Consider the following 12,590-nt stretch of genomic DNA (forward strand, 5'->3'; position numbering starts at 1 on the left):
AGGAGAGAAGAGTGAAAAAGTCCTCAGGGATGCCCCCCCTGATGCTGTGATGACTCTTCATTAACTCAGTTATCTAAAAATACTTTCCATGGCATACTTTCCAGATTCATTCAGACTCCTCAGGGGCAACAGCACCCCTCAGTGGACATGAGGATATATAACACCTGATATTCTTGAATTTACTGAATAATTTACACAAATCAGAGACAGAAAAACTGAAGACGACATTTCATTTTTGTTGACATTTGATATTTTTATTCTCATGTTCAGTAACCACGGTTCTGTTTTCTGTCACTTTATCAGAAATAGTCAAGCATAAATCAACCAGGCCTACCCAGCTAGGTTTGAAGCCTCATCACACACGGCTGAGGGTTCACGTCAAAGACTCTCACTCATTGTCTGTCTTATTATCGCTCACATACACACATCTAGACACACACGCGTCACACTGTTCCCCAGCGAAAGGCATCCGCGCGGGATTATGCCAGCACTGTAAAAATATTATAGCCTATCATAGTAACACCGTAGCAGCGCCGCCTACAGCTGAAACAATAAGAGCCACAAAGCTTTAGTCTGCTATTGCTTTAGTAGGATAATATATGGAAGGTTCACATTTCAGCATATATCAATATGATAGGAAGACCCTGAAAAACTATGGTGTTTGATCTGCTGGCACAGAAAGCATTGCAGATATTTACAGTACAGCCTGTACATATATTCAGAATGCAGATACACAGGCATCACCGTGCACACTCGCAAACATTTCAAACATGCTTCCCAGAAGCAGAGCAATGGTCACATGTCTTAGACATTGTATAATATGAGAGCAAAAAAAACAAACAAAACAAGCAACAGTGACACAATATACAGAAAGGTAATGACAACAATAACTTTAAAATGGCATTTCATTTAGATAACACTGTAAATAGTGACAATAGAGAACAAAATAAACAGTAATCTCCACAAAATGTATGCTGAGCACGTTCACGGACCCGATGAGTGTTTTCCCTTTATGTGATTCAGATCCTTGTGAAAGTCATTTCACCTGAAACTAGTGCAGCTTTCACAACACAGTGCTGACACGTAACTATGTGCTGGTCTTGGTATTTTTAGAGCACAGATGTTTTCTTTGCATTTTTACAGTATGTGTAGTTTTTCATTTAATAACTACATGTGTATTAATTAATAAAGGAGCAAACCTGCATGTCATGGAGGTTTGCACGAGTGTATTATTAGTTTAGATTTGAAGATCATCACATACTATCAATGCTGTGTGATTGTTTTTTTTATATAAATACTCTACAATGGAATCAGAATAGAAGTAACATTATCTATTTTCTATTAATAGAAAACATTGTGAAATGCTTTGATCAAATTTGTCATGTATATTTGTCAGGCAGGTCATGTAAAATTAGTTAAGATAATTAATATCTGTTGTATTTATATTCATATAATTTATATTATATGTTCTAATATAACTTATATTTAACTTCGGTGTACATTTCTGTTAGGTACTCTGTTACAGTAACCATGAAAGTGATCAGGTGAAGGTTAAACACTAACCCAACCACTGCAGCAGCATCGTCATGATCATACCTGCTGGTGCTGGCTTCCTTACCTCGTCACTGGAAGATTTGGAAGATTAAATCAGAGAAATATAATAATATAATAATGTAGTTCCAATAATCTACATGGATACATGAGACCTGGTGTCAAATCACTAAATTACTTTACTGGAAACAAACACTGAATCTGTGTTTTTTAAAGGCTTGGAAAATAATGATTTATGATCAAAATAAGTAGTGATATGTTGTTTAAAGACACCTGATAAAATGACACAAATACTCTTTCCTTCAGTGTGTGTGTCTGTGTGTGGTACAGTAAAGCTTCCTATGCCTCAGCACCGTGAAAAGGCTGAAGTCCACTGCCTGGGTGATTATCCTCCTGGGTCACTGGTTCTCAGGCTCAGCTGCTTTGGCAGTGTGACCCAAGACAAAGCTTAATTTCTGGGGTTCAGAGCTTGGCCTCGGGGCTTGTCTGGTCAACGGGGAGAAAAGAAGAGCGGATCCTCTGGGCTTCGTTAACACATAGGTGACCAAATGCCTTGTTGTACCATTCTGGAGATCTTCCCCTGTAACAAGAAACACACTCATTAGCGACTGCAGACGAGGTTGAAACATAAGACTTTAAAAACCCTGGAGGTGCATCCACACCTGAGGTCCACTCTGCAGATATGGGTGAGTCTGGTCCTCCCCGTCCCACAGGGCTCTAAGAGGTACTGTGACTCCAGCACAACCCCCCTCACTGATCCTATCGGTGGGCTGTCTTCATGATCGACAGACACACTAACAAGCGCAGAGGAGCCTTTACAGAGGTCTGTACGCCATGATCTAAAGGACACAAGCAAGGAGTCAATTTGAGGTATTCTTTCTTATTAGGGCTTCAACTATCAATGGTTTATTTTCAGGAACAATTTCATGTAAATTCTCGGGCGATTACATTTTTGAAACAGGCAATCAAAATGTTCATATTATTAAATAATAAATGTCTCGTCTTGCCAAGAATAAAAGCTGCAAACTGTCACATATGAAGAACCTGCCCCCATTACATTTGTAGGAGTTGGAGAACATATCAATTTTCTTTCCAACAACTAATCAGCCGCTTGTCACAGCTCTTCTTTTTACCCAGTGTGGTATTTTAAAAATTCTCCTGTATGTAAAGCCCTGTTTAAACAGACATACTGTTGCTCTTTCTGCTTAATCTTTTCATTCAACACGTCAGTCTTTATGTGAGGGAGAACACCGATTGCAAAAAGAAAATGCAAACGAAATTTAGTTTCCCTGACCTTAGTACCACATATTCACAGGTGGGTTGAGGTGGCATGTTGCAGCAGGAGTACAGGTACACATCCGTCTGTTTGTCCAGCGTCTCCAGAATCTTCTCCTGCTGTAATTCAGTCTCCCACAGCGGGCGTTCTCTCAGCAGCCGATGCAGCACCTCAGCGGGAGCTGCCGACACCTCGACACACACTCTCCACCTCCTCAGAGGGTTACCGTCTCCTACCTTAGAGAGAAACACATTGGAAGAGCGAAATATTATGTAAAGGTGTATCTCAAGGGCAATACTAGAAACTTTATAGATTTGATTTTCCTAGACCAGACTAAGTGGTTAGATGTAGATGTAATCAGTATATGTTTCTGATAATCTGCTTGCACAGACATGAATAAGAACAATATTTTTCTGATTTCCACTTCAAGCCCAAGTCACAGAGGTCAAGAGACTAGTCAGAAAAAACCTGAGCAACGTTCTGTTGCTAAAGAAAAATATGCATTTTCTAATTAGTTGGCAAGTGGCTGCTGGCTGTAGCTAGGTTTAAATCACATGCAAATATAGAGATGGTCAAACCCCCCCCCCAAAAAAACTTTTGTTACTAGCAAACTACAGTGATCAGTATTTGTATGGAAGATGCTGACTCTGCAAACAGTTTACCATCTCTTCACGTTGTAGTAAAACTTGAAAAAGTGCATCTTAAACTGGAAATGGCCTCATTCCAAAAGATTCAGCTTTCCAACATTTGTAGTTTGCATCATCATCGAGCAAGTAGTTTGCAAGTGTTTGCAGAAATTTCACTGCTGCAATTGCCAGGATCCTCTCAGTCACAACCACTAGCCAACTGGTTGTGCAACATACACTTTTCCCCAGCAATTGAGTGTTAATGGGCGTTACTGACAGCTTCTATGCCTGTATGACTGTGGTCCTTGCTCTGCATCCAGTTTCTTCCAAACCCTCCCAATATCCATCCATTATTCTAGAGATTCAGTAGCCACACATACCTTTTTAAATGACAGTTCTGTATGGTCAGTAGTTGAGCGAGACACCCAGCCTTTGCTCTTATCTTTGGCCTCTTTCAGCAGGTTCTGGATCAGCCTTTCTAGGTGTGCATGATAGGATCCTTCCTCATCTTCTTCTTCCTCGTCCACATCCACTTCCTCCTCGTGAGCTTTGCAAAGCTCGTCCAGCGGGGGCACCATCAGCTCAGCTTCCATGTAGGAGTTGTGGGACTGGGTCACCATTTCCTCTGGGATCTGTGGAACAGCCAGAGAAAGTGAATCAGATCACACAGCACCACTTCAGCTAAATACAAAAACTTTTACAGAGGAAAATGAACTGTAGTTATAAGTTTAATAGTGTATTACAGCAGCTCCTGTCAGTTTGGTAAAACGTTTTAATATCCATTATCTTCTAAACATAACCTCACTGGTCATTTCCCTGTGTTGGAGGAATTCTGCAGTCCTCTGTGGGTTAAGAAGAGCTAATCATTCAGTCCTGTATGAAAACCCTTCAAACCGCATGCATAGTAATCAAATCTGTTTGTCTTTCTCCCTGAAAGCAGCAGCATACTGTACACGCTGACAGCCTCAAAGTAATGATGAGCTACAGTTTTAGAAATGAGCTCATTAAATGCAATTATAACGTGGCCTTGGCTACTAACCACGCAGCAGGGCAAACATCAGTCAGCTTCATGTTTGTTTGTCAGTGTCTTACATAAAGATAGAGTCATGTATTATTTCTTTGTGAACAGAAATAAATAGTGGCGTATTTGATCCTGACCTGAAACAGACGTTGGCACTCGGTGATCATGTGTGCCAGGCCCTGAGTGGCAGCCAGGTTCTCGCTGAGGTCTTTCTGATCGGGTTGGCCTGTAGTGTACTTCCTCTGAATTGACCTTGAGGAACACAAATTATTATTGAATATACAGAACTGTACAACAGGTGATATATACGGAGTCATTAATGGACAGAATTAAGTCCAGATCCCTAACATACAAATGATCTTCATGCAAATAATAGCAAACATTACAACAAGGAAGGAGAATCAGAGTGGTAGCACGACAAACAATCTTTATAAGGGTGGTTACACCGTTTGATTAGCAGAACCTTGCTGCTACTTACCCCATTATTTTCTATGGAGGAAGAAATAAATGTGTACTTCTCTTTTCACAGTGTGTCTGCACTTTTTCTTCAATTTTAATAAATAAATAATGACACACCTGAGGTTTTAAACATCTAATTTTAACACCTGGTAAGGACCAAGTACTACTGAATTTTATCCTCAAACATGAAACCTTATAACTGAAATGGGACGTATCTTCTTTTTTACCATGATTGTTGATTTTCTAAATGTACTGACACATAATTACAATCTTCGTTTACACTGACATTTTTACACTGCTCAGAATAATCCATAACTGTGAACAAAACTGAGAACCAACTGAATCCTTCTTTTGTTAACTGATGACTGTAATAGTCAAATGTTTAGTAGTATTTAGATTTGCTCAATTAACAAAGCATAAAATCAGTTACCAATATCCAAAAGTTAAAAAGAGAAATTTGAGAGATATTTTTATATGCAAGGAAATATTTGTAAAGACTAGTGTTGTGTGGCATCAGATTTTAGCAAAAGGAGTAAATTTGTGGAATTTATGGAGAACTAAAAACAATTAAAACAGTGTAATTAAATGTAATCAAATGTTTAAGGCAAATACGAGTTATTAATTTCACTTTCATCAGCTTCTATGTTTTTTATGCAAGAATCAGCGTGTTCATCATCCCATATGCGCACCTTGGTGATAAGGCTTCGCTCTTCAGTATGCTGAGGTGGAAGAGCGACGGCCCCAGACAAACAGCCAGGTTCATGGGTGTCATCTGGTTCTCCTCCACCATTGATGTAACGTCACGCAGGAAGTAGAGCAGCGTCTGCAGAACCTCCCTGTTTTCGTCTGGCATCAACAAGATGGCCGCTCGGACGGCCTGCAGTCTCTGCTCCTTTGGGACATCTGAAGAAAAATATGGACGTGAGGAGGAGTGATGGGTCAAATAAACAATGTGGTTAAGGTTTTAAACAATAGAAATTCTTCATTATATAGCAAATACTGTTTTCAATATTTGACTGAATATGATTTATGATTTTGGATACAATTAACAACGTTGTTTTATAGCATATCGTTGATTAAAGATTGAAGCAGTTTTTTACTGGTTCAGAAATTAAAATGTGATTTTAATTTTTAATTAGAAGAACAAACAGATCACATATACTGTGTTTGCCTGTTTACTAAGGCCAACTAAACCATTAAAGCTATTTACAGTCACATGCAAATGACTGCAGGTGTGCCTCTGAGGTGGCTTACACTGATAAATATGCAGGAAGGTTTCTCCTAGCTTGCTTGTGAGGAGAGGTTCAGGCAGGTCTCTGAAGAACTGTTTGACCATGTCGGCAACATCGTAAGCTGATTGGTCTTCATAGTTCACACAGTCAGGAGACAACTCGCACTGCTGCCTCAACGCCTGAATACGAGACTTCACGCCGGACTTCCTGAACAATCCAACCTAAGAGAAGAAGACCAGAAGGGAAGGGACAGTCACGGGAAAGAGACAGGCAGGGCATTAACTGTTTATCAGCTTATTCACGCCTTCAGTAGCGCTTTAAGAAGGACAAAGTTTTATTGATTCTAACCTGGTCCAGACAATGTGTTCTGAGGTGGCTGAGGGCTTGCTGTAAACACAAGGGGAGTGGAAAACCACAGCGCTGGACATGGACAATGAGGGGAACCCCGAACACACTCTTCTCTTTGTAGTCTGGCACCTTCATGCGCTTCATAAACTTTGGCACAGACCTGAAAGCAATAGAGAGAATTAAGTGTGTGGCAGAAAAAGTGGCACATACTTTGATTATCTTCTCTTTATTTAAATGCCGGTTGACAGGAGTAAACAAAGGTCACCGTAAACAAGTCAAAGCTTGCGTTTGGAGAGCATAATCAACTGATGAAAGTGTGTGGGGGTGACAACCTAAAGCCAGTTTGTTCAAACACTGCGGCATGCACGAGCCCAACTGCATGCATGTTTTGAAACCAAATGAAGCTGATGGTTGGCCATATGGTCCTGCTGTTTCAGCTCTTCTGCAGAGTTAATGGAAGCAGTAAAAATAACCACTGCAAAAAGTGTCACGCGTATAGAACATACTGTACCTTGCTAACCTGGACCACATAAGGAAAAACCAAAAAGATGGTTTATATTTTTTATATTTGAGGAAAAAAAGACGGGGAGATGAAGAAAGAGGTTTGATAAAGAAATGTATAAAACAGTTTGAGATACTTTGCGTGTATGTTTGACAGGTTGTGAATGTCTAGTTTTATAATAAATGAATGACTGAAAGACAAACGTAGACTTGAAATTGTGCAGTGATTGTAATGCACGCCCACCACGTCCAGCCGTGTTTGTTGGACATCGAGTATTTCTCCATGATGGCGGTGAGGCGGAGCAGGGAAAACTTTTGCAGCAGGCTGAGCTGGCCCGCTGATTGGCTGCTGATCTGCAGAGAAGATGCCGGCTGGTTGAGATGATCTGAAGTTCTGAAACTGGGCCATCGTAGACTGGGATGGGAAGAAAATACCAGCAAACAATCAGACACTGTGATTCAGTCACTGTAAATATGAGTCTAGTTTACTTTGAGTCTTGTTATTATAGTTTTGTGGAACTAGCGTTTAGGGAAGAATATAATTGTACTGGTTTAAAACAAAACTTCAGGTTAGACAGATTTGATTTGCTGAAGGCAGCCAGTAGAAACATTACCCAACCTGTTCAATGTTAAAGAGGAGGTCCTTGATTAAAAATCAACCATTCAACCATCAGGGGCTCTTATGATTCTCCAGCAGAGAGTAGGAGAAGCATATATTACTTTTCTTAATGAACTTAGTAAGAACTGTTCAAAGGTGGAGGACAAAGTGCTGATGTGGAGTGAGAAGACTTCAGCTTTGAAAGGCACCCACTTGATTCATCAAGCACAGGCTGCTGGAGCCGATTTTAACTTCAGAGGAACCATGCAATATTATTTGGACTCCCAACATTTATAGTACATGTCCAGAGAGGCATATATGGACAACAAAGGGCATCGCACCAATTTTCCAGTACTGGATACTTGACAGAGGTGTTGCTAGGCAGCAGTTAAGCCTGATGTCTATCTATTAGCTATTTACTCTTACGCAGGCAAGAGAAAATGAAACATACAAGCAGTAACTGACCCTTTTTTTATGGTTTATCATCTATACCACCAATGAAAGTGAACAACGAGCTGTAAATATAAACACAATTTAACCCAGGATCACCACCCTTTTTACTGTGCACTGCTTCATTAACACTTTGGTTGTGCTCTTTTGTTTTTTCCCCAAATAAACTGTTGCTTATATACATCATGAGTACTTTGGTGTGCTTCAAGATCTCAGCCATGATTGTAGTGATTACACTGTTAATATAATCAATACAATTTAGGGCCAAAACTATAAAAACACAACTCAAGTAGTAATAAAACCATAATTATCCTTTAAAAAGCTGAAGGGCTGCTCACCGTGGTCTTGTGAGGGAGGCCCCAACTCCAGAGTCTCTCCTCTCCCGGCTGGTCCCCGTTGAATCTGTGTCATTTAAGGAGACCCCGTCTCTCTCACCTTCGCTGGGAGTGGTCCGGCCCTCCCCTTCCTCCTCCCCCTCCCCCGTCTCCCCTTCGGGCAGCACGCTACGGCTCCAGTGGTTCACAATTTGCTGCAGACCACTGACATGCTGGATAATGTCATCCAGGTGAGGGAACAGATTGTCCTCTTTCTCCAAGTCCAGCAGGTCTCCTGTGCTGGCATACAAATGGGAGCCTGGCACGTTGTCATAAACACTCACTCTGCTGCCCCGTGGAGCTCCAGGACAGGGTTTAGACAAAGGTTTACCAGACCAGGGTTCACCCAGGCCATTGTCACGGGGAGAAGTTCGGGCATGCACGTGAGAGTCGTTGTTTCTGTCACCAGGGGAAGGCGCCAGGCTTTCTATGGAGAGGGCTTTTGGAAAGGTGCCTGGTTTATGGTCTTTGGGGATGTGAATGAGGAGGTTTTCATATGAGTGAAACTGGTGTCTGCCAAACTGGCTCTGACCTTCGGTCCTTTTACCCTGAGAAGGCAACACCATATCCTCCAGATACATGCTGCTTCTCTTGCTGGCAGTGCGGGGCTTTATGCACACAGGCTCCTTCACAGGGAGCTCCACAGTCTCATTGCTGGGGCTCACACTCACTGTGACCTGGTCTTTACAATCCTTGCTAAGAGAGTCAGGGGAAATGTCACCATCAGTTTGGTGGTTGTGTTTAGGGCTCTGCTCTAATTGGCTGATAGGCGTACACTGGAGCATCTGCAGCGCCTGAGGTTCCTCCCCCTGTAACACCGGCCCGCTGATGACCAGCGGTGGCCTGCGGTTTGAGCCCTTGCGCCTCGTCGATGGCCCCCAAGTACGCATTATTTCCATTCGCCGCAAAAACTCTTTGGCTTTATTCCGCCTCCCTTGCCCGTGGCGGCTGCTTTTGATCGGCAGGGAGTTATAGTGTGGGAGCTCCCGTGGCGGTTGATAGGAAGCAGAGAGGGAGGCCATCGATATGGAGTCGGGCATGGCAGAGGCAGAGTCCTCACTGTGTAGCGAGGAGATTTCCGTGATCTCCTGCTCACTCAGGTCTGTCAGCACGCTCTCACTGCTCACTGTGCTGTGCAGACCCTCCCCCTGACCTGTCGGGCTGCTTTCATTGGTGCTGTCAGACAGGAAGTCTTGTAGGCGAGACCAGCGTCGGCTGCTCCACTCGAACGTCCACCTTTTACTGATAGCCAATGGATCATCTTCATCGGAGTCATCACCCTGTGGAAGGAAAAAGGAAGTATGAGCTTCTACTGTCTTAAGTTTAGGATACTAGAAAATAAAAATAGCTTAAATTTATTGAAAGATTTGGGATCCATTGTTGAACAAGCTAACAATTTTACAGTATGAATCAAAATGCATTTCATCACAGTGACTGACAGTACACCACACCATAATTTTCAGGCAAGCAAGTACTGTAGCTGTGTATAGTAATTGAGGAACAACAATCAAGCTGCAAAAACCTCTGTTCTTGTAATTCATTGGCAAAATTTTTGACTTACTTTCTTCTTGGGTTGACTGACGTCCAGTTTCATGGAGGCGCACTTGTTCAGAGTATTCAGACGCCTGCAACAGACAAGCGCACAGTCAAATGCTGCATCTAAAGCTGCTCTTCTGGATGCGATTTGTCTGTTGTGTGTCTCTATCCATCTGCACTCTGACGCCGCTCCCTTTCAGTCTCTTTTCTTGCTTTTCACTACCACCTTCTCACATCCCTGCTGGGTCCACTTTCAGATATGCTTCTTCACTGCCTGCTTTAAACTTCTTCTCAGACACCATCTTCATTGTAGTCTGTCTACACACATGTTCCACGCTGATTTTCTTCTTCTCTTCTTCTACTTTTCTCTGCTGGCATCACACCCCTGAAATTGATTCTCAGTCCCGAACACGGCCAGCTCCTCCCCTTCACTTTTCTCCCTTCACCCTGAGGAAAGCTTCCACTGTCTCCACCTTCATTTAGGATGTGATGAGTGGCTCTTTAGCGGGGTGGTGTCTGTGTCCGTGCCTTTAAGACGGGATTGTTAAAAACACGTTTCAAGGCTCATGACCTCTGTCATTTGAAAGGATTTCAGCCCTCTAACAACACAGTAGGAAATCCTCCTTCGTTCACTGTAAACCTCTCTGTCCTCTCATACAAATGGCCAGACAAGAATTGCTCTGCACAACTTGTGTCATAGCGAAAATGACTATATAATTTAACATTTAAACAACACATTATGAGCATGTTTTATAGCTCTTGAGACACTTTCAGGGGATCTGATGTGTGTTCTCTCACGGTATAGCTGTCAGGAGCCACTAACGTTTTAATTACCACACCCTCCTCTGCCATAGACACTGGGGAGATGGGGGGTAAGCAGGAGAGAGAAAAGAAGCAGATAAGGAGCAGGATAAGCTGTTGCAACCATGTAAAGCTTTAATAAAATGAAAACAGGAGATCTGAAGAGGAAAAATCAAATACATGTGGAAAGAAACACCACAAAGTTGGGAAGTGTTGGGAAGTACTGGCATCCCTTCACTCCTTCCCCACTACTCTCACCCATTCCTCGCCCCCTGCTTTTCCCCCCGAGGGTCTCTCCTCTTTGAATGGGAGATCAGAGTTCGACAGAGGGGAGGGGAGGTGACCAGATCAAAGCTTCAAAGTATATGGGTGGGAGACGTGGAAGGGGAGTTCATTAGGGAGAGGGGGGTCAGACATCTAATGAGTAGCAGTTAGCATGAGGCCGCAGGACAAGCCAGAGAACTGAGCAGGAAAAGGAAGCTAGAATTTTTCTGGTCTTAAGTGTGTACGGGTGGAGGCATAAGTGTAAACACTGAAACGCGTCGACGTGCCGGCGTCCTTACCGACAAAGAGGCTCCACCAGATCCCGGTCCAAAAAGTCGTGGTCCCTTTTAACAGACGAAATGTCAAGCGGAAACTGGGAATCTGGATGAAAGAGACAGAGAAAATGAGTTTTTTAGTTAATGACTAACAGATAACATGAGTCTGCATATTCCTCTTTGAGTTAACTGTTAAAGAAGTCTGCTGCCACCACTGTTAACACTCCTCATCTGCATCTCAAGTTTTCTGAATGCACACACATACGCACACGCTTTCAAATCCCAAAATAGCTCAAATCCCACAGAGCGCCAATGCTAAAATGACTCAAGCTTTTTTTTATTTTGGTGATTCTCAGCGTGTGGTTGCAGACTGCAGGCTTCATGTTTGCCTGGGGAGCAGCCACAGAGTCCCAGAGCCCGGCATCCACAACCCAACATTACTGAAGCTCTCAAGTTTTCTCAGAGAAGCTGTGTGTGTGCATATGTGTGCATGTGTGTGTGTGTGTGTGTGTGTGTGTGTGTGTGTGTGTGTGTGTGTGTGCTGCTAAAGATGGACTGTTGTGCTTTAAGAGCAACTTCTTAGATTAGGCCATTTCCTGTTTATGTTTGAAACGTATAAAAAATCCAATGATCATCACATGAATAATTGCTATTGAGAAAGAAAGAAAGAAAGAAAGAAAGAAAGAAAGAAAGAAAGAAAGAAAGAAAGAAAGAAAGAAAGAAAGAAAGAAAGAAAGAAAGAAAGAAAGAAAGAAAGATGGATAGATGACTATAAGAAAAGTGGTGGGTGAGGAAGGGCACAAGGAGAAAGGTGGGAGAAAGAAGACAGAAGTAGAAGCTATGAGAGTCCCAGCAGTGATAACAAGGCCTTTCCCATGACCCCTCCCTCCAGACAGGAACTGAAGCCTGGAAATAGAACGCAGTGGCCCAGAAGACGAGGATACAAGGATGGAGAGATGGCAGAAAGAGAGAGAGAAGCACAGATGGTGGAAAAATAAAACAGAGAAAGAACACAGAACGCAGAGAATAAACAAAAGGAGAGATCTGAAAGAGGAGGTCCTTGTGTGAAACAAGTCAGCTGGGTAAAAGCTGAACTTTGGCTCCTCTGTGTGCGTGATACCTTCATACAGCTGAGCGTACTGTGGAAATCCCGCTGCTCGAAGCCAGTCGCAAGCCTCCTTAGCCTCAATCTCTGAAAAGCAAAGAAAGCAGTAGAGGCATGTTGAGAGCAAACATCAACATATGCATGTTTATTTTATCATGTAGGATCTCTACTGT

The 12,590-nt window shown here is 42.5% G+C and overlaps 1 protein-coding gene across 4 annotated transcripts in view; it reads right to left on the reverse strand.

Moving 5' to 3' along the window:
* Positions 1-232: 232 nt before the first annotated feature.
* Positions 233-12,590, reverse strand: part of stard13a (StAR related lipid transfer domain containing 13a) — a 50,776-nt gene continuing 38,418 nt past the window's right edge. For all 4 annotated transcript variants that reach the window (XM_026181698.2, XM_026181700.2, XM_026181699.2 and 1 more), the window contains 13 exons: positions 12,433-12,504; positions 11,337-11,418; positions 9,998-10,061; positions 8,401-9,716; positions 7,259-7,429; positions 6,514-6,673; positions 6,188-6,386; positions 5,623-5,836; positions 4,612-4,726; positions 3,834-4,085; positions 2,846-3,063; positions 2,214-2,390; positions 233-2,131 (listed from right to left, as the gene is read on the reverse strand). In XM_026181698.2, the coding sequence (XP_026037483.1) occupies positions 2,014-2,131; positions 2,214-2,390; positions 2,846-3,063; positions 3,834-4,085; positions 4,612-4,726; positions 5,623-5,836; positions 6,188-6,386; positions 6,514-6,673; positions 7,259-7,429; positions 8,401-9,716; positions 9,998-10,061; positions 11,337-11,418; positions 12,433-12,504 (3,158 nt within the window). In that variant the 3' untranslated portion in view covers positions 233-2,013. The remainder of the gene's footprint in view (positions 2,132-2,213; positions 2,391-2,845; positions 3,064-3,833; positions 4,086-4,611; positions 4,727-5,622; positions 5,837-6,187; positions 6,387-6,513; positions 6,674-7,258; positions 7,430-8,400; positions 9,717-9,997; positions 10,062-11,336; positions 11,419-12,432; positions 12,505-12,590) is intronic.

The sequence above is a fragment of the Astatotilapia calliptera genome, chromosome 10, assembly GCF_964374335.1.
Source record: "Astatotilapia calliptera chromosome 10, fAstCal68.1, whole genome shotgun sequence".
In the NCBI taxonomy this organism is placed as follows: Eukaryota; Metazoa; Chordata; class Actinopteri; order Cichliformes; family Cichlidae; genus Astatotilapia; species Astatotilapia calliptera.